We start from the raw sequence: 20,073 nt of genomic DNA, 5'->3' as shown, positions 1-20,073 counted from the left end.
ATTCTTAATGTACGCATCATTAAATCTGATCCAGGATCTGTGTGCGGGTCTCACCGGGTTCCTGGACCACGTAGGCGACTCCACAGGATCCGTCCTTCCGGTCTTCGAAGGAGATTTCGGCCTTACTGGGTCCCTCCACGGCGATGGACAGACCTCCTGCTCCGGCCTCCCTGGTCCAGATGCTGAACTCGGCTGAGGACACAGAACCATCAGCTCTTTACATTTTGAACCAACGCGCCTGCGCACCTTAAGTGTGACATCATCAACAGCAAAGCCCACCTGGGATCCCGGCCACGCCTCGGTCCAGCCCGGTTCCTCCTGCTCGCACCTTGTGGGACCCCCCCTCCCCCAGGGGCCCCACGGTGAACTGGAAGGGGCTTCCTGGGACGTGCTGGCCGCGGTACTTCACCGTCACCGTGTGAGCGCCCGTCTCCTGAGGCACGAAGCGGACGCTGTAGGAGCTGTCCTCCCCTTGGATGATCTCCGCCTCCTCTGTCTCTCCTGCTGGGCTCGTCACCACGCCCGTCATCTCCTGGGGGCCCGCCTCCCCTTGGTGGAGACAAAAATATTGACAATGTTTACAGATTAAGACTGAACACACAGACCCTCTCGCCCCTCACTCTCTCACCCCCTCACCCCTCACTCTCTCACCCCCTCACCTTCCTGCAGAGCGGCAGCAGCAGCAGGAGGCGGGCCGCTGAAGCCGGCCAGAGCCTCCCTCCCCAGGAAGGGGAAGGCGTCCCTGAAGGGCTCGCCCACCCGCGTGCTCTCCTCCACCCGCACCTCCCTCTTGGTCTCCCCGGCTCGAGTCTTGCTGATCTCTGTGCGCTCCGTCCGGGTGTAAGTGCTGCGGGTGAAGGTCTGGGTCAGCCGCTCCTGGGCCGAGACCAGGTGGAACCAGTTGCCTGGAGAGGAGGGGTTGTGGGGGGGCAGGAGGTGAGGATGAAGAGGAGAAGAGGAAGAAGAGGAATAGGAGGAGGAGAGGAGTCTCACCTGGTATCTTGAGGTTGAGGTCACAGGTGCTGCCCACACTAGCGATGGAGGGAGCGTGGCGCCTCCTGGTGATGCTCTCCTTCATCCGGCCTTCTCCAAACACCTTCACGGTGAACGGACTTCCTGTCGGCGCCAGAACAACATTTGTTTGTTTGTTTGTTTGGCGGCTCGTACCTGGTCTCCAATTACAGAGAGCATGCTGGTCCATACCTGGCACGTGCTGGTCGGCGAACTTGACGCTGATGATGTAGTTCCCCGGCTCGGTGGGGCAGAAGGTGACTTTACAGGTTCCATCCTCCACGTCCTCACAGGTGATGTCCACCTTACTGGGGCCCTCGATGGACAGGCCCAGACCCCCGTAGCCTGCGAAGACATGGGGATCACGTCTGGATAAAGGTTTTGATGTGTGGATCTGGTCTGGATAAAGGTTTTGATGTGTGGATCTGGTCTGATAAAGGTTTTGATGTGTGGATCTGGTCTGGATAAAGGTTTTGATGTGTGGATCTGGTCTGATAAAGGTTTTGATGTGTGGATCTGGTCTGGATAAAGGTTTTGATGTGTGGATCTGGTCTAGATAAAGGTTTTGACGTGGATCTGGTCTGATAAAGGTTCTGATGGTACCTGCGCTCCTGGTGTCCACGATGAACTCGGCCACCTCGAAGGTGTGCCCCTCCACCAGCCCCTGGCCGTAAACCTGCACCTTGCTGGCGTCACCGATCTCCGACTTGCCCACCAGGATCTTGAAGGGGCTGTTGGTCACGTGCTTCCCGCTCTTCTTCACGCTCACCACGTGCTCGCCCACTTCCTTCGGCGTGAACGAGATCCCTGCAGGCGAAAGGAGGGCGGTCGGACAGCCGGCAGCCATGTTGGTTTCTGTCTCAACGTCGTTCAGCTCAAGTCTAAAGAAGTCCTTAAGATCCCTTTAGCTCAAGAAGCTAATCGTAGCCATTGTGAATATTTGTCCCACATTTCCTGTTTCCAGAGTTAGCGACGTGAAGCTAGCTGTTATGCTGCGTTCACACCAAACGCGTTGCGAATTTGACACGCGAGCAGATTACATGCAAAGTCCATGCACGGACGTAATAGGTTGCAAATAAGCACATTTTCCGCGATGCAGTGCGAATAACGCGCAAATTTGCGCGAATTGACATTTTCCAACTCTAGCAAAAAAAATCATGTGACGCTAGTTTGATGTTCCCACGTATGTGGAATTTACACAACAAGTTTAAAGCAGAAATAGTGGTTATTTCCGTGGTGGATGGCGGAAACGGTAACTGTTTTTATGGATATAAGCCACGCCCCCTTTCAGGTGCGAGTAACATTTGCATGGTGTGGTTAGCATTCATTGTTAGCATTCTTTGTTAGCATTGCTTTTTATTCTTTGAGAGTCGTGATTGCCGCCGTTCCCCCACTCACCGATGTGTCTGTTGGGGAGCCTCTTCAGCAGACACGCCTCCTCGCTGCCCGACGGCGCCCTGATGCTTGCCGCCAGAACGCTCAGGTCCGTCTCCATGATCTTCAAGGACACGTCTGTTGCCGTGCCGACGTTGAGCTGAGACGTCCTCATGGACTCGTCACCTGAAGGTCGACCGGGACCAGAAAGAAGAACCAGAAAGAAGAATCAGAAGGAAGAACCAGCGACAATCTGGTTATTAACCCAGGCCAACATTTACAAAGGGGTACATCATCCTGGTCCTGGTTTAATCTGGACCCTCATGGTCCTGGGTTAATTTGGACCCTAGTCCTGGTTCCACTTGGACCCAGGTCCTCGTTCTTTCGCCTCCTATATGTGTATAGATTGTAAAGCCCTCTGAGGGCTCTACAGAACCAACTGAATGGACTGGACCCGTGCAGGATTCTGGTACCGGTGGTCTTGGCGGTGAAGGGGCTGCCGGCAATGTGCTCGTCATCGAACTTGACGATGATGTTGTAGTCTCCGGGGACGGTGGGCAGGTAGGACACGGTGCAGGTCCCGTCCTTGTTGTCTTTGCAGCTGATCTCGGCTTTGGATGGACCTTCCACGGCCAGCGACAGACCCCCTGCAGAGAGAGACCCGATGAAGCGCACACCTGGACTGAGACATGAACTCAGTGTGACGCGTGAAGTTCAGGGTTCATGCACATTTTGACCAATGGATTTCCAAGACTTGACTTTTCACCATATTTTCATGACTTTTCCATGACTTTTAACCAAATTTTCATGACTTCAAGCCAAGTGCCCATGAGCAAACACTGTGTGAAATGTGTGTGTAAACAGTACAAAGTGATAAAATGTAGTATCTAAACTAACAATGAGGATTCAAAGCATACAGTAAACCTTAAATGACTCAAATGAATGAGAGACAATAGTTTGATTAAAAGAATAAACATTTGTATAGATGCCTGTATGTATGCTGCTGATATTTTGAGCCTCTTTCATTTAAAAGCAGATTCATTATTTAAACTAAATCAACGCCCAAAAGTTTTGGAAAAGTCATGAAAATCTGTTATGTTCATGCAGAACACATTTCTATGACTTTTACAAAACCTTCGGGATTTTATTTTTTTCAAAGACTTTTTCAGGCCTAGAAATAACTATTTTAAAATTCAATGACTTTTCCAGGTTTCCAATGACCATAAGAACCCTGTAAGTTGCTTCTTCCTGCCAATGTTTCAAAATAAAAGCCCTGGCGGTAGCTTAGCGTTGGGTGTTGCTAGTACCCTCTCCGGCGTCCTTCGTCACGATGGTGAAGGTGGCCGGTCGGTTCACCGTGCCGTGACTCAGGCCGGGGCCGTACGCCGTCACGTGACCGCTGTTGATGGCGTCCACGTAGAACTGGAGTGGACTTCCTGTGGAGAGAAAGCACAGAGGGCTGTGAACACAGAGCAGGTCTCGTTCCTGCTCTGTGTTCACAGCCCTTTGTGAACACAGAGCAGGTCTCGTTCCTGCTGGTCCGGCTGTTTGCCGATGATGCTCCGCTCTCCGATTGGTTCGGCCCTGATGCTCCGGCTGAGGCCGAAGAGAAACATCCTCTCAGAGTATACAGGTGTGAGGGTCACCAGGGATGTGGTTCTCAGAGTGAACAGGTGTGAGGGTCACCTGGGATGTGGTTCTCAGAGTGAACAGGTGTGAGGGTCACCTGGGATGTGGTCTCCGGAGTACTTGATGTCCATCTGGTGCAGGCCTCGCTCCGTCGGGGAGTATCTGACGGTGACGGTGCCGTCCTTGTTGTCGGTGATGTGAGGACTCGCGGTGCGGCCGGACGGCATGCGCACCTCACCTGGAGGACCATCATCATCATCATCATCATCATGTAGACTCAATCACACACATACTGGAGCACCAAATTAATCCACCACAGGAAATAGTCCCCAACCAGGAGACGGTTTCCTCCTGATGGAACACGCGTGTGTTCTTAAAGGTTCCTTGAAGAACACGTTGAGGTGAGTTGTTGTTTCTGGTGTAAAAGGTGCATGTCTCACCTGTGATCTCTCCTTTCTGCACCGTGAAGGGAATGACCAGGCTGAAGGGGCGGAGCTCCGGCTCCATTGCCTCCACAGGACCGATGACATCATCGGTGGCCTAAACCAGAGCCAGAGGGAACGTTAGGGAGGAGGAAGAGGAGGAGAAAGAGGAGGAAGAAGAGGAGGAGGAAGACGGTTGATAGGCGGAGAGAGAGGATCAGACAAAACTTTTTAACTAGTTGGTTATGGAAATCAGATCGTGAATAATTAAATATAAAATATAAATTATAGAATAAACAAATACAATTAAAATAACCAAAAATAAATTAATAATAATAAAAAAGAAGAAGAATTAAATATAAAAAGAAAAGGCGCAGAAAGAGTATTTACTTACTTCAAGTTCTGATCTTAGATCTGTTAGTGAGACGAGTTAAACATGCAGCTGCATGCCGAGCCACGAGGACCAATCACGAGTCAGCTTAGTGTGAAGAGGACACACACACACACACACACATACACACACACATACATGTGTGTGTGTGTGTGTGTGTGTGTGTGTGTGTGTGTGTGTGCATGTCTCAGATATAATAACAGGGTGTACCCAGTGAGGGGAGGAGCCCACACGGGACTGTTCACATGGCTCCTCTGTTAGTGGGACGGGATCACTCGCCTACAGGGAACAAGGTAGAGCCTTTAGGGAGCACACACACACACACACACACACACACACACACACACACACACACACACACCTCCATGCAATAACACAAGTGCCTCCATTGACGCAGTGGTCGCCAACCTTTTAACACCTTTTAAAATAATATAGATACGTAATGTTTTCGAGGTCCTGCAGATCTGCAACCAGGTCTTGGTTCCTAGAAGCTGGTTTCTAGACCCTGGTTCCGAGACCCTGGTTCTAGACCCTGGTTTCTAGACCCTGGTTTCTAGACCCTGGTTCTTAGACCCTGGTTCTTAGACCCTGGTTCCTGGACCCTGGTTCCTAGACCCTGGTTTCTGGCCCCTGGTTTCTAGACCCTGGTTTCTAGACCCTGGTTTCTAGACCCTGGTTCTTGGACCCTGGTTTCTGGACCCTGATTCCTGGACCCTGGTTTCTGGACCCTGGTTTCTGGCCCCTGGTTTCTGGCCCCTGGTTTCTGGCCCCTGGTCCCTAGACCCTGGTTCCTAGACCCTGGTTCCTAGACCCTGGTTTCTGGCCCCCGGTCCCCTGAAGAGAACCTGTTCGTGGTAGAAAGCAGGGGAACCTTGCTTTGGTCTCTGGTCTCAGGCTCACCAGCAGGTGGAAGGGGCTGTCGGGGATGTTCTCCCCTCCGAACCGGATGGTGATGACGTACTTCCCGGGCTCTGGAGCCGTGTAGTAAATGTCAAACGTCCCGTCAGAGTTCTCCACCACGTCCACGTCCAGCTCCGCCCCGCCGGGGGTCGACACCTTGCAGGTCACTTTGCCTTTCCCAGCAGCCTTTGCGTCCACGGTGATGACAGTCTCCTCTCCAATTTGGATGGTCGGGCCGATACCTGATCCTGACAAGGCGGAGGACCAATCAGAGGCAAGTCCTGGTGACCAAGTAGAGGCAAGTCCTGGTGACCAAGTAGAGGCTAGTCCTGGTGACCAAGTAGAGGCAAGTCCTGGTGACCAAGTAGAGGCTAGTCCTGGTGACCAAGTAGAGGCTAGTCCTGGTGACCAAGTAGAGGCTAGTCCTGGTGACCAAGTAAAGGCTAGTCCTGGTGACCAAGTAGAGGCTAGTCCTGGTGACCAAGTAAAGGCTAGTCCTGGTGACCAAGTAGAGGCTAGTCCTGGTGACCAAGTAAAGGCTAGTCCTGGTGACCAAGTAGAGGCTAGTCCTGGTGACCAAGTAAAGGCTAGTCCTGGTGACCAAGTAGAGGCTAGTCCTGGTGACCAAGTGGAGGCAAGTCCTGGTGACCAAGTAGAGGCTAGTCCTGGTGACCAATCAGATGCTAATCCTGGTGACCAATCAGAGGCTAGTCCTAGTGACCAAGTAAAGGCTAGTCCTGGTGACCAAGTAGAGGCTAGTCCTGGTGACCAAGTAGAGGCTAGTCCTGGTGACCAAGGAGAGGCTAGTCCTGGTGACCAAGTAGAGGCTAGTCCTGGTGACCAAGTAGAGGCTAGTCCTGGTGACCAATCACCAATAAGGTGAATCTTAGAGCAGGTAATATAAAGATGAGGTCATAACTCAGGTAATATAAAGATGAGGTCATAACTCAGGTAATATAAAGATGAGGTCATAACTCAGGTAATATAAAGATGAGATCATAACTCAGGTAATACAAAGATGAGATCATAACTCAGGTAATATAAAGATGAGGCCATAACTCAGGTAATATAAAGATGAGATCATAACTCAGGTAATATAAAGATGAGATCATAACTCAGGTAATATAAAGATGAGATCATAACTCAGGTAATATAAAGATGAGATCATAACTCAGGTAATATAAAGATGAGATCATAACTCAGGTAATATAAAGATGAGATCATAACTCAGGTAATATAAAGATGAGGTCATAACTCAGGTAATATAAAGATGAGATCATAACTCAGGTAATATAAAGATGAGGTCATAACTCAGGTAATATAAAGATGAGGTCATAACTCAGGTAATATAAAGATGAGGTCATAACTCAGGTAATATAAAGATGAGGCCATAACTCAGGTAATATAAAGATGAGGCCATAACTCAGGTAATATAAAGATGAGGTCATAACTCAGGTAATATAAAGATGAGGCCATAACTCAGGTAATATAAAGATGAGGTCATAACTCAGGTAATATAAAGATGAGGCCATAACTCAAGTAATAACTCATAACTCACCCAGTCCGTGTCCCCCGATTGAAACTGAAAGAAAACAAGACTTAGTTTCAGACGATGTCATCTGATTGGCTGCCAGGTGAGCGGTGGCCGGAGTCCTACCTGTGACCAGGCACTTGCTGGCGTCCCCGGTGGGCAGTGCGTGGACGCGGTACGGCGAGTACGGGATCTGGTCCCCGCCATACCGGATGCTGATGGTGTAGCGGCCCGGCAGGTCGGGGACGTAGGCCACCGTGTAGGTCCCGTCCCGGCCGTCCCGGATGTTCGCCTTCTTGGGCTTCCCCTCCGGGTCCTGCAGACAGGAAGTCAGGGAGGAAATGAGAGCGCTGCGAAGCACGACGGCACCTGAAGCAGCATCGTCGGTTTCCTACCGAGAGCAACGAGTCTGCCTCAGATCCTCGGTCAGGTTTCTTCTGCTGGTTTTGAACATGTGATTCATGTTGAACATGTACGTATCTAACATGAACATGTTGAGGATCTAATTACTCACTAGAGGGAGGAAGAGGATGAGAAGGAAGAAGCTGAGAAGAGGAAGAGGAGAAGAAATAAGAAGAGGACGAAGAGAAGGAAGAAGAGGGAGAGGTTTAAGAACTCTAGTTAGAGGAGAAGTGAACATCTGTCAGTGAACTAAAACAAAGTGATGGAGGTCAGTTCACAGAGGGGGAGGGGCTTAAAACAAGACTCCATTTAACTTTGAGAAGATTAAAACAAATTTACTTTAATTCTTCTTGGTCCGTATTTTCTTTATTGCTACTTAATGGTTTCCTACTTTTTTATTTATTATTATTAATTTTATTAGAGGATCATCGTGTCCTGTTTTAAGGGAACAAGGAGGGAGGGAGGAATGAAAAAAGGAAGGAAGGAAGGAAAGAGGGGGGATGTGAGACAAGGTGACGGAGGACAGAGTCCAGGTCTTACACAGCCCCTCTTATGAATACTGAAGGGGATGGTTCTCTTTACTATATGAGTCTCCCACACCCTCCTGCCCCAGTCCTCCACAAACACTGAGGCATCGCGCCTGCACCCATCCGGACCCTGCAGGGGTGCAGCGGGGACAGGAAGTCACATGGAGAGCTGGGATCAGGGTTAAGAGAGTCAGTGAGACAACAACAGTTCAGAAGAGGGAAAATAGCAACCTCTAGTCAACCTTATCAGACGCTAGCAGACTCTGGTGGACCAAACCTCAGGAGTCAGGACAGAATCTGAGACTCACCAGAATCTGAACGGTGAGCAGTCCCTCTCCGGCATCTCTGGCGTCGATGGTGAACTCCACCGGCAGACTGGCTGGAACTCCGGACGCATTCAGACCTGGACCGCTGGCTCGGACTTTACTGGCATCATGAGCCGGTAACGTCTTGATCTTAAAAGGACTAAAAGGAGACGGATTGGAAGGTCAACCTAAACCAGTACAATTAGGCCTTCTTCATGCACACGTGTTTGGCACCGACCTGCGAGGGACCTCCTGCTCGGCATATTTCACACACACCGTGTACGGGCCGTCGTCAGCAGGAGTGTAGTTGACGGTGTGAGTGCCGTCTCCGTTGTCGGTGATGCTGAGTGGCTCGGTCACACCTGGAGGGCAAACAGAGTTATTCACCGTTTAGACTCTAAAGCTGATGGAAAATTTGCCTCCCTTGACTTCTACAGGGACGGGTTCAAAGAAGTCCTAAGTATATGCTGGAAGGTCTTTAGGCCAACACAAGACGAGGACATGGAGGTCTTTAGGCCAACACAAGACGAGGACATGGAGGTCTTTAGGCCAACACAAGACGAGGACATGGAGGTCTTTAGGCCAACACAAGACGAGGACATGGAGGTCTTTAGGCCAACACAAGACGAGGACCTGGAAGGTCTTTAGGCCAACACAAGACGAGGACCTGGAAGGTCTTTAGGCCAACACAAGACGAGGACCTGGAAGGTCTTTAGGCCAACACAAGACGAGGACATGGAGGTCTTTAGGCCAAGACAAGACGAGGACCTGGAAGGTCTTTAGGCCACCACAAGACGAGGACCTGGAAGGTCTTTAGGCCAACACAAGACGAGGACCTGGAAGGTCTTTAGGCCAACACAAGACGAGGACCTGGAAGGTCTTTAGGCCAACACAAGACGAGGACCTGGAAGGTCTTTAGGCCAACACAAGACGAGGACCTGGTCCATCTTGATGTCTAAATGATATAATGAACTGTCCAGAGCTTTGGCCTCCACGGCCTCGTACACAATGTGCAGCCTGAACAGCAGGTTTATATTTCAGAGAGATGCATTTGTTCTTAATGATGAGGAGGTTCCTGATTCAGCGAAGTTGGACTGCAGCAAACCATCCAGTGAGGTGACTTTCTAAAGGTCTTACCTGTGGGTCCGTACAGGTGGACCTCCAAGGCAGCCACTCCGGCCTTACTGCTGTCCACAGTGAAGGTCTGAGGGACGTGGGCTCGGACTCCACTTCCCAAGCCGGGACCTGAACATTTCACTTTACTGGGATCCACCAGCTCTCGCACTGGGACCCGGAATGGGCTCCCTGCAATAGACACAGAGGTTATGAGTCACTGCTGTTTAAAAAAATCTGGACCAGCGTCCTGGTTCAGACCATTACCTGGGATAGGAAGGCCTCCAAAGGTGATGTTGACGTCATACTCTCCAGGAGTAAAGGGGATGTACTCCACACTACAGCTGCCATCTTTGTTGTCCTTACAGGACATCTTCGCCTCAGATGGACCCTCAATGGCCAAACCAAGACCTCCAGTGCCAGCACCTCTGAGGGGGAGACAAGGGGTTAGAACTCGGTCTGAGATATTCAGAACGGTTTGATTTTGATCTTAAGAGCGACAGTAAAGTCACCTGGTCTCGACGGTAAAGCGGTTTGGTTTGCTAACCAGGCCTTCGTCCAGACCCGGACCGTAGGCTCGGACTCGACTGGGGTCACAACCTTCCGTCACCGACACCCTGAACGGACTCTTCGGCACCGAGACCTCATCAAACAACACTTCAATCAGATGCAGACCTGCAGGCAGACAGGTGAGCGCAGCATGAAATATTCAGCATGTTGGCGGGTCTTGTTTTGTTTGATCAGAGTTGAGTCAAACAAAGTGGTCTAAAAAAGACCTCCATGAGGCTACTAGTGGGACTTCGGTCCTCCGATATATCGCAGAACCTCAGGGATGAAATCACAATGGTATATTTGGACCTGTTATCCAGCAGAGGGTGCCAATGTACATCACCTGTGAGACCACCTTTGAAAGACGAAAGACAGAGAATCACTTCTTATTTTGAATCCTCGTCTGACTGAGGCCTCCACAGGAAAGAGTATTTATGTCCCACAATGCACTGGGCTCCAGCATGTCATACATTACTATCAGTGGAAAACCATCTGCTGCCACAGACAGACTGCAGCTATTAATACCAGCAGCCCCACCACCCCTTCACAGACAGGCCACATTAATTAAGCTACACCTTCCTTACAGGTTTCTGCCGTTATCTATCAGTTCTCTGCTGCATATGGGAAGAAACACATTTTAGACTTTCTGTGATCAAACAGGTTTTAAAGTACAAAGCAAACAGGTTGTTGGTTTTCAATTGCTGAATTATTTTCTTTTCCTGAGAGAGCAAAACAAGCTTTAGGAGAACGGGTCGTTTGATGAACCATCTCAATGATTCCCTCATCCCCAGGCCCAGAGCGCCTCACCGTCCTCGTAGGGCGTGTACTCCGCCCGGTAGGTCCCGTCCCCTTTGTCCGTGACGTAGGCGTCCGTAGTGATGCCTGAAGGGTTGGAGATGCCGGCTTTGACGAGGCTGCCGCCGCTCTTGTGGTGCGAGCGGGCGTCCACCAGGAAGTGTGTGGTGACTTCCCTCAGGACGCCTGCAGAGAACGAGCACGAGAACGCTGAGACCGATGACTGGATCTGATTCAAAGCGTTGATCACATGAAGAAGCTCGAGAAGCTTCAACATGGAGATCAGCACAGAGCTGGACGTGTGGCTTTAAAGCACGTTATTCACATTATTTATAGTATTTACATCTGCTTCAATAACAGCCTCATTATGTCCAATGTATAAATCAACCTAATTAGTAATCAAGAGTTTTGAAAAGATTAATGTACACAATAATTTATCTTCAGCTTCTGAACCAAAATGCTGTATTAAAATATGTTAAATGAGTAAGTTGAAGATTGATTTATATTACATATATTTACGTGGGGAATACATGTCATCTGTGAATACTTTAGTATGTGACAGTTTTACTTCATAACTTCTGTAACTTCATAAGTAAACCGGAGCAGAAAGCCGGCCTCACCTATGGGTTCCACTCCGGGGCCGTGGACCTTCACCCCGCTGGTGTCCACGGCCGGGTCCACCTGGAGTCTGGCGGGGAACTCGGGCACGGCGAGCCCCCCGTACTTAATGGTGATGGTGTACGTGCCGTGGACCTGTGGGATGTAGGTGATGGAGTAGGTCCCGTCGCCATTGTTCTGGACGCGGACCTCGGCTTTGGCTCCGGACTCGGAAATGATCTCGATGGTGAGCTCGGCCTCTCCGGCTTTCGAGCAGTCCACCGTGAAGGACCCGTCCTCGCCGACCTTCCCTCGCTCCAGGCCCGGCCCACTGGCCGTGACCTTGCTGGGGTCGAACGCCGACTGCACCGCGGCCTTGAAGGGGGATCCGGGGATGTGCCGCTCTGCAAACAGGATGTTGATGGCGTACTCGCCGGGCTCAGTGGGCAGGTAGGACACGGAGCAGGATCCGTCTCCGTTGTCCTGGCATTCGATCTTGGCCTCGCATGGTCCCTCCACCGTCAAGCCCAGACCACCGGTACCAGCTCCCTTTGTGTCGATGGCAAAGGGGGCCGGTTTACCCACAACGCCCCCCTGAAGACCCGGACCATAGGCTCGGACCTGGAGGGTAAACGGGCCAAGAGAGTTAATAAGTTAATATCCATTAATATATAAATATAGATTCTTGACTTGATAGACCAAGTAAACATGTTTAGTACTCAGAATAAGAGAAAGGTACACTTACCTGGATCGTCTTTACTCAGACTTTCAAAGGTGTAGTAAGACCTACAAATATCTACTCAGACCTTCAACGGTTTAGTAAGACCTTCAACAGTTTAGTAAGACCTCTTTGAAGGAGGCTTTGATCTCACCTTCGATGGGTCGGGGGGCATCACGGCCTCCACGGTGAACGGGCTTCCTGGTACGGGGTTTCCGTCGTAGCTGACGTCCACCCGGTACTGGCCTTCCTCTGGGGGGATGTACTGCACCGTGTGGACCTCATTGGCCGAGCCCGACTCCAGCTTGCAGGGGATTTGTCGACGAGACGGGGACGTGATCCTGACGTCCAGGTTTCGCTGACCGCCGGCATCTTGAGTGCTGACGGTGAACTCCTCGTCTTTCCCAACGTCCACCTCTTTGGTGAGAGACCGGGAGGTTTTAAAACCAACAAATCTTTTCATGCTTCAGAAAAGTGAAGCTTTGGTTCTCGAAATTGTTTTATATGTTATTTATTTGTTAAACATGTTTAATTTTGTATGTATGACTCTGGAGTCCCTCAAGGTTCTATACTGGTCTCCTCATATTCAGGATTTAAATCCAGATTTGTCGGAAGAATGAATCAGCCCTCTTGAAGAACTGTTTAAACTACAGATGTACTCACTGTTGTTCAAACCCTGAACTTTGACCCTGCCCAGGTCCAGCGGGGGGGCCACGCTGATGCTGAAGGGGGTCTTGGGGATGGGGTCTCCTCCGTGGCTCACCGTGACGGACGTGAGGCCCTGAGAGACAAAGTACAGTGAACCTCCTGCCTCGTGAGGACGAGCGGTGGGAACCGGACCGCCGGCTCACCTGCTGCACGGCGGTGTAGCGGACCGTGTACGAGTAGTCGTGGTTGTCGATGATCTCGAAGTCTCGAACCGCTTCGCCTCTCGCTGCTCCGGTGAAGCGGACCTCCGGTTCGGCTTTGCCGGCTCCCTTTGTGTAAATGGTGAAGTGGGTCGGCTTCCCCACTTCAACTCCTACAGGAGGGGAGAGGCGGGGTGTGGGGGGGGGGGGCAGAGAGAGAGAAAGAGGTTGAAAAGGATGCCCTCTTAAGTGTCGACCCGCCTCACACCTGGAGGCGTGTCACCTGTCTTGTTGAGTCCGGGTCCTTCTGCTCTGACTTTAGTTGCATCATGTGAAGGATCCACATTTATTCTGAAGGGGCTGATGGGTATTTCCTGTCAACACATGAAAAGGCGAGGGAGGTTTGGTTGCCGTCTAGTGTTCATATAATGATATGAATATGAATATTTAAGTGTTTCCGAGGCGTGGCCTGTCTCTCACCTGGTCGGCAAACAGCACCATGATGGTGTACTGGCCGGCGCCCGGCGGCGTGTACTTCACCGTGAACGTGTCATTGTCGTTCTTGATGATGTCGAAGTCGATGTCGGCCTCCGCCGGACCGACCACACCCGGAGCGCACTTGATCCCAATGCTGACGTCACCTGACGGGACATCATGTAATGTAATATAATGTAATGTAACGTAATGTAATAAGAGGGTCAAAGACAGGAAGCTGGTCTCATGCTGGACCAGGACCGCGGCCCACCCTGTCCGGCCTCACTGCAGTCCACCGTGAAGTAGGTGGGCTCGTTGGCCTTCAGGCCCGCCTGCTCGACTCCGGGCCCGTACACCTTCACGTTCTCTGGATGGCTGCCTTCTCCTATCAGCACCTGGTCACAGCGACGGCCACGATTATTAATATGAATATCAGCCGTATTCGTAACCTCGCCCGCAGGGTGCATTGGTCTCCGTCCTCTTCCGCTCATCGCACCCTGAAGCCTCGGTTAAGACTGTTGTTGTAATACTTGTGTTGGCCACAAGGGGCGCCAGTGCACCACTATCTCATGCTCCCTTCCAGGTGAGTTTTATCTGTTCTGTATGTTTTATGTATGTAGCATGTGTTTAGAGTTCATGAACACGAGCAAGTGGTGCACTTCAGCCCCTTGTGGCCGATATGAGTATTACACAATTCTATTTGCAGAGATTATCTTGGCAAAAACTTTATTCAAGTCATAAACACATGAGAGGAAACTATCATCAGGATGTTTTTCTCTCACTGTTTTTGGATGTTTGGAGTGAGTGTTTGGAGTTCCTGAAGGTTCTATCCTCGGTCCACTAGAACTCTGTAGAACTACTGTCTGTACTTAATAAACCAAATGTGTATATTTCCATGCAAATACAATAAAACATGAAAAGTTTCATGATGAATTTGTCTTGACAGATTAGTTATTAACGGTCATCTCTCGCACACTGTGGTACTTTGGGCTTGCAGGGGATCGAACCCCCGACCAGGGTGTCGGTGTGTCGGTGCTTTACCCTGAAGGGGCTGTTGGGAGCGCTGACTTGGCCCCAGGTGATGATGATGGTGTGCTTGATGGCCTTGGTGGGGACGTAGACGCAGAGGAAGGTGCTGTCGCCGCTCTCGGTGACCTGGACGTCGATGGGGAAGCCCTCGGCGTCCTGGAAGCACAAACGCTCACTGAGCTCCACTCACCGGCCGCCACGAGAGAGGAGACCACCTCTAAGACCCTCACCTGGGCGTAGAGCTTCAGGTCCCCTCGGCCGGCCGCCCGGGTGTCGATGGTGAAGTCGGCGGGCTTGTTGACGATGCAACCCAGCGGCTGCAGACCCGGACCGGAGCACTTGACCTGAGGACCGGGACAGGTCAGCACCGGCAGCCCGGCAGGGAAAGCAGTGCGAGGACCGGCGGCGCTCACGTGTTCTGGGAAGACGTCGCTGGCGGCGGGCAGGACGTGAGCCATGAAGGGGCTGTCCTTGATGTCCTCGTCGTCACAGATCACGTGCACGGCGTAGTCGCCCGGCTCCGTCGGCCAGTAGCGCACGTCACATGACCCGTCGCCTTTATCATCGCACTCGATCTTCGCCTGAGACGGACCCTCGATGGAGAAACCTGAGAGAGCCGGTGATGCACGTGGAATTAGACACTTTATATACAAACATACATACATACATACATACATACATACATACATACATACATATTTATATATTTGTTTTGTTAATATATATTAATTCAGTTGTAGTTGTTTCTCTGGACCAGCAGCAACCCATTTGAAGCCCCTCCCCCAGCCACCTGTCAATCATTCAGTGAGTGTGTCTGATTGGTCCCTGGCGTCCCGTGACGTACCCAGAGTTCCCACCTCCGTGCCGATGGCCTCCACCACAAAGTCGGCACTCTTCCCCACCATCCCCGTCTCCAGACCCGGACCCCAGGCCCTCACCTTCTGAGGCCCCGCCTCCTCACTCACCTGCACCTCGAACGGACTGAAAGCACACACAGAAACTGTGATCCAGAACGAAATATGAAATATAAAACATGTGTCATTATGCTGCATTCAAAGGAAGTAATGGAATATGTAATATATTGCACGTTTTATATGTTACATGTTTTTCATCTATATCCATCACATCTAAGCCTCTGGAGTCCCTCATGGTTCCATACTGGGTTCCTCATAGTTGTGATGGAGGTTCTGGCTCACCTGCGTGGGATGCCGTGTCCTCCCCAGGTGACAGTCACCAGGTGTTTCCCCGTCATCACGGGGTAATAGTTACACTCAAACGTCCCGTTGTCCACCTCCAGCAGCTTCACCGGCTCGTCCAGGCCCTCTGAAGCAGAACAGAGCCGTCAGCTTTTCAAAATACAGGCCTGATGGGGGACAGGGGAGCTTTTCAAAGTAAAGGTCTCATGGGGAACAGTGCAGGTGCATTTCAAAGTATAGGTCCCGGGTCTCACTTGGTCCCTTCACGGTGACTTTGAGTTCTCCGCTGCCGGCTCCTTTCGTGTGAACTTTGAACTCCGCCACTTCCTTCACCCTCAGACCCTTCAGCTGCAGACCGCGGCCCGACGCCCGGCAGGCGTTGGGGTTACATGCTGAGGACCAATCAGAAGGAGACGCGGTCAGAGGGGTTACATGCTGAGGACCAATCAGAAGGAGACGCGGTCAGAGGGGTTACATGCTGAGGACCAATCAGAAGGAGACGCGGTCAGAGGGGTTACATGCTGAGGACCAATCAGAAGGAGACGCGGTCAGAGGGGTTACATGCTGAGGACCAATCAGAAGGAGACGCGGTCAGAGGGGTTACATGCTGAGGACCAATCAGAAGGAGACGCGGTCAGAGGGGTTACATGCTGAGGACCAATCAGAAGGAGACACGGTCAGAGGGGTTACATGCTGAGGACCAATCAGAAGGAGACGCGGTCAGAGGGGTTACATGCTGAGGACCAATCAGAAGGAGACGCGGTCAGAGGGGTTACATGCTGAGGACCAATCAGAAGGAGACACGGTCAGAGGGGTTACATGCTGAGGACCAATCAGAAGGAGACGCGGTCAGAGGGGTTACAATGGAATGCACAGTGTCTTCAATGTTAATACTAAACACAAGATGAACACATGAAAACACACCAGTAGAGTTTAACCTTGACCGACTCCCAAGGTCAAAGAGAGGACTTATTAAAATCATAGTTATATATGCACCAGAATAAACACAATGCCAACCCTAACCCTTCAGTAGGAAGTCTCCAGAAAGATCTTGAAACCATTTTCTAAACAAAAGAAGAAGAAGAAGAAGAAGAAGAAGAAGAAGAAGAAGAAGAAGAAGAAGAAGAAGAAGAAGAAGAAGAGCTGCTCGGCAGTAAGCAGACCCCGTTCAGGAGGTCAGGGAGGGTTTTCAGTTGTAAGGAAACCAGAGGAGAGTGCAGGCAGACTACAGTCGCCCCCCTTCCCACTCGTACCATCAGACCTGTAGACCATCAGACCAGTAGACCATCAGACCATCAGACCAGTAGACCAGTAGACCATCAGAACAGTCGGCCAGTAGACCATCAGAACAGTAGACCAGTAGACCATCAGAACAGTAGACCAGTAGACCATCAGAACAGTAGACCAGTAGACCAGTAGACCATCAGAACAGTAGACCAGTAGACCATCAGACCATCAGACCATCAGACCAGTAGACCATCAGAACAGTAGACCAGTAGACCATCAGACCAGTAGACCAGTAGACCAGTAGATCATCAGAACATCTGACCAGTAGACCAGTAGACCATCAGACCAGTAGACCAGCTTCAGCCAATAAAACCCAGCAAGTAGCAACTGTCCAATCAGACCTGGCCTCCGACTAACCTGCAGACTCTGGTGTTAGTCCCTCAATCCGTCTGGACGTCAGATTTCAATGTGACGCTCTGATTAGAAACACATGCACTTTACTTTCTGGTTAACGTCGCCTAATGATCCTATTTAAATGCAGAGGGAGGTCAGAGTGTAACACGAAGGTCAGAGGAAGGTCAGAGTGTAACATGAAGGTCAGAGGAAGGTCAGAGTGTAACATGAAGGTCAGAGGAAGGTCAGAGTGTAACACGGAGGTCAGAGGAAGGTCAGAGTGTAACATGAAGGTCAGAGGAAGGTCAGAGTGTAACACGAAGGTCAGAGGAAGGTCAGAGTGTAACACGGAGGTCAGAGGAAGGTCAGAGTGTAACACGAAGGTTAAAGGAAGGTCAGAGTGTAACATGAAGGTCAGAGGAAGGTCAGAGTGTAACACGGAGGTCAGAGGAAGGTCAGAGTGTAACACGGAGGTCAGAGGAAGGTCAGAGTGTAACACGAAGGTTAAAGGAAGGTCAGAGTGTAACATGAAGGTCAGAGGAAGGTCAGAGTGTAACACGAAGGTCAGAGGAAGGTCAGAGTGTAACATGAAGGTCAGAGGAAGGTCAGAGTGTAACATGAAGGTCAGAGGAAGGTCAGAGTGTAACACGGAGGTCAGAGGAAGGTCAGAGTGTAACATGAAGGTCAGAGGAAGGTCAGAGTGTAACACGAAGGTCAGAGGAAGGTCAGAGTGTAACACGGAGGTCAGAGGAAGGTCAGAGTGTAACACGAAGGTTAAAGGAAGGTCAGAGTGTAACATGAAGGTCAGAGGAAGGTCAGAGTGTAACACGGAGGTCAGAGGAAGGTCAGAGTGTAACACGGAGGTCAGAGGAAGGTCAGAGTGTAACACGAAGGTTAAAGGAAGGTCAGAGTGTAACATGAAGGTCAGAGGAAGGTCAGAGTGTAACACGAAGGTCAGAGGAAGGTCAGAGTGTAACACGGAGGTCAGAGGAAGGTCAGAGTGTAACATGAAGGTCAGAGGAAGGTCAGAGTGTAACACAAAGGTCAGAGGAAGGTCAGAGTGTAACATGAAGGTCAGAGGAAGGTCAGAGTGTAACATGAAGGTCAGAGGAAGGTCAGAGTGTAACACGAAGGTCAGAGGAAGGTCAGAGTGTAACACGGAGGTCAGAGGAAGGTCAGAGTGTAACATGAAGGTCAGAGGAAGGTCAGAGTGTAACACAAAGGTCAGAGGAAGGTCAGAGTGTAACACGCTACCCTCTGAGATGTGCACGGTGAAAGGACTTCTGGGAATCTGCTGTCCGGCAAAGGTCACGTGCACTGTGTGCGGTCCCTCCAGGACGGGCACATATGTGCAGCGGAAGATACTGTCGCCTTTGTTCTCCAACACAATCTCCACTGTGTCCCTCCGAGAGTCGGCGTCCACGATGACGACGCCCACGTCTCCGGCGCCGGCCCCTGGAGGACGGACAGACGCACAGACGCACAGCGAGACGTTCACACGCCGCAGGACGAAGTGGCTTCTGCCAGACTGCCGATGAGAGTCTCGGTAAAAAAAAGTAAAAGTGTAATCTCATATGAGATTATCTAATCTTACATTATGTTGTCTTATATTATCTCAAAGAGAAACATATTTTATGACATAACGCGTTATCGGCGATAACTGTGCCGTACAGCATGTGGGATTACCTGCCGTGTAAATGTCAAAGTAGGTGGGTTTGTTTGCCACGTTGCCCGCCTGCTGCAGTCCCGGCCCGCGGGCCTGAACCCGGGTCGGGTCGCCCATCGCCTTCGAAACGTTCACCATGAAGGGACTTCTGTCGATGTCCTGACCAGCAAACAGCACCTTCACCTGGGGAGGAGCGGCTTCATGACTGGGGGATAAAGTCACCAGGAATCTGTTGGCTCCGATTGAGACGGATTCAATCAATCAGGTTTTAGTCTGCAGAAGAAGAACCGCGACACCTTCCAGACTCCTGGTTCCTTAAACCAGAACAAGAAGGAACCAAGAGCGCAAACAAACTGTGATGATGAACCCAAAGAGAATGTTGTGATCTTTTCTGACGAAAGTAGGAACTAAAGCAGGAACTAAAGCAGGAACTAAAGCAGGAACTAAAGCAGGAACTAAACCAGGAACTAAACCAGGAACTAAAGCAGGAACTAAAGCAGGAACTAAAGCAGGAACTAAAGCAGGAACTGAAGCAGGAACTGAAGCAGGAACTAAACCAGGAACTAAACCAGGAACTAAAGCAGGAACTAAACCAGGAACTAAAGCAGGAACTGAAGCAGGAACTAAAGCAGGAACTAAAGCAGGAACTGAAGCAGGAACTAAACCAGGAACTAAACCAGGAACTAAAGCAGGAACTAAACCAGGAACTAAAGCAGGAACTGAAGCAGGAACTAAAGCAGGAACTAAAGCAGGAACTAAAGCAGGAACTAAAGCAGGAACTGAAGCAGGAACTAAACCAGGAACTAAACCAGGAACTAAAGCAGGAACTAAACCAGGAACTAAAGCAGGAACTGAAGCAGGAACTAAAGCAGGAACTAAAGCAGGAACTAAAGCAGGAACTAAACCAGGAACTAAAGCAGGAACTAAAGCATGAACTAAAGCATGAACTAAAGCAGGAACTAAAGCAGGAACTAAA

At 50.6% G+C, this 20,073-nt stretch overlaps 1 protein-coding gene across 8 annotated transcripts in view; it reads right to left on the bottom strand.

Annotated features, from left to right (window-relative positions):
• LOC137791269 (filamin-C-like) overlaps nucleotides 1-20,073 on the bottom strand; it is a 32,435-nt gene that overhangs the window by 3,005 nt on the left and 9,357 nt on the right. The window contains exons 7-43 of one of the 8 annotated variants that reach the window (XM_068586031.1): nucleotides 19,118-19,280; nucleotides 18,686-18,886; nucleotides 16,066-16,203; nucleotides 15,812-15,938; nucleotides 15,460-15,596; nucleotides 15,029-15,222; nucleotides 14,846-14,959; nucleotides 14,628-14,771; nucleotides 13,858-13,981; nucleotides 13,593-13,753; nucleotides 13,396-13,486; nucleotides 13,116-13,285; nucleotides 12,928-13,045; nucleotides 12,419-12,681; nucleotides 11,570-12,167; nucleotides 10,962-11,135; nucleotides 10,118-10,280; nucleotides 9,873-10,033; nucleotides 9,630-9,797; nucleotides 8,731-8,854; nucleotides 8,496-8,652; nucleotides 8,201-8,317; nucleotides 7,385-7,574; nucleotides 7,286-7,309; nucleotides 5,728-6,008; nucleotides 5,038-5,106; nucleotides 4,455-4,554; nucleotides 4,112-4,252; nucleotides 3,693-3,821; nucleotides 2,859-3,032; nucleotides 2,410-2,571; nucleotides 1,615-1,818; nucleotides 1,204-1,356; nucleotides 994-1,116; nucleotides 660-905; nucleotides 280-549; nucleotides 55-192 (exon numbers count right to left, since the gene is read on the bottom strand). In XM_068586031.1, the coding sequence (XP_068442132.1) occupies nucleotides 55-192; nucleotides 280-549; nucleotides 660-905; nucleotides 994-1,116; nucleotides 1,204-1,356; nucleotides 1,615-1,818; nucleotides 2,410-2,571; nucleotides 2,859-3,032; nucleotides 3,693-3,821; nucleotides 4,112-4,252; nucleotides 4,455-4,554; nucleotides 5,038-5,106; nucleotides 5,728-6,008; nucleotides 7,286-7,309; nucleotides 7,385-7,574; nucleotides 8,201-8,317; nucleotides 8,496-8,652; nucleotides 8,731-8,854; nucleotides 9,630-9,797; nucleotides 9,873-10,033; nucleotides 10,118-10,280; nucleotides 10,962-11,135; nucleotides 11,570-12,167; nucleotides 12,419-12,681; nucleotides 12,928-13,045; nucleotides 13,116-13,285; nucleotides 13,396-13,486; nucleotides 13,593-13,753; nucleotides 13,858-13,981; nucleotides 14,628-14,771; nucleotides 14,846-14,959; nucleotides 15,029-15,222; nucleotides 15,460-15,596; nucleotides 15,812-15,938; nucleotides 16,066-16,203; nucleotides 18,686-18,886; nucleotides 19,118-19,280 (6,211 nt within the window). The remainder of the gene's footprint in view (nucleotides 1-54; nucleotides 193-279; nucleotides 550-659; nucleotides 906-993; nucleotides 1,117-1,203; nucleotides 1,357-1,614; nucleotides 1,819-2,409; nucleotides 2,572-2,858; nucleotides 3,033-3,692; nucleotides 3,822-4,111; nucleotides 4,253-4,454; nucleotides 4,555-5,037; nucleotides 5,107-5,727; nucleotides 6,009-7,285; nucleotides 7,310-7,384; nucleotides 7,575-8,200; nucleotides 8,318-8,495; nucleotides 8,653-8,730; nucleotides 8,855-9,629; nucleotides 9,798-9,872; nucleotides 10,034-10,117; nucleotides 10,281-10,961; nucleotides 11,136-11,569; nucleotides 12,168-12,418; nucleotides 12,682-12,927; nucleotides 13,046-13,115; nucleotides 13,286-13,395; nucleotides 13,487-13,592; nucleotides 13,754-13,857; nucleotides 13,982-14,627; nucleotides 14,772-14,845; nucleotides 14,960-15,028; nucleotides 15,223-15,459; nucleotides 15,597-15,811; nucleotides 15,939-16,065; nucleotides 16,204-18,685; nucleotides 18,887-19,117; nucleotides 19,281-20,073) is intronic. The other 7 variants (XM_068586032.1, XM_068586033.1, XM_068586034.1 and 4 more) reach the window with 7 other exon arrangements.

The sequence above is a fragment of the Clinocottus analis genome, unplaced genomic scaffold, assembly GCF_023055335.1.
Source record: "Clinocottus analis isolate CAN_PGR_092001 unplaced genomic scaffold, fCliAna1.0.p SCAF_20, whole genome shotgun sequence".
NCBI classification, from domain to species: domain Eukaryota; kingdom Metazoa; phylum Chordata; class Actinopteri; order Perciformes; family Cottidae; genus Clinocottus; species Clinocottus analis.
Note: the sequence above shows the minus strand (reverse complement) of the source record. Positions and strands in the feature narration are given on the sequence as shown.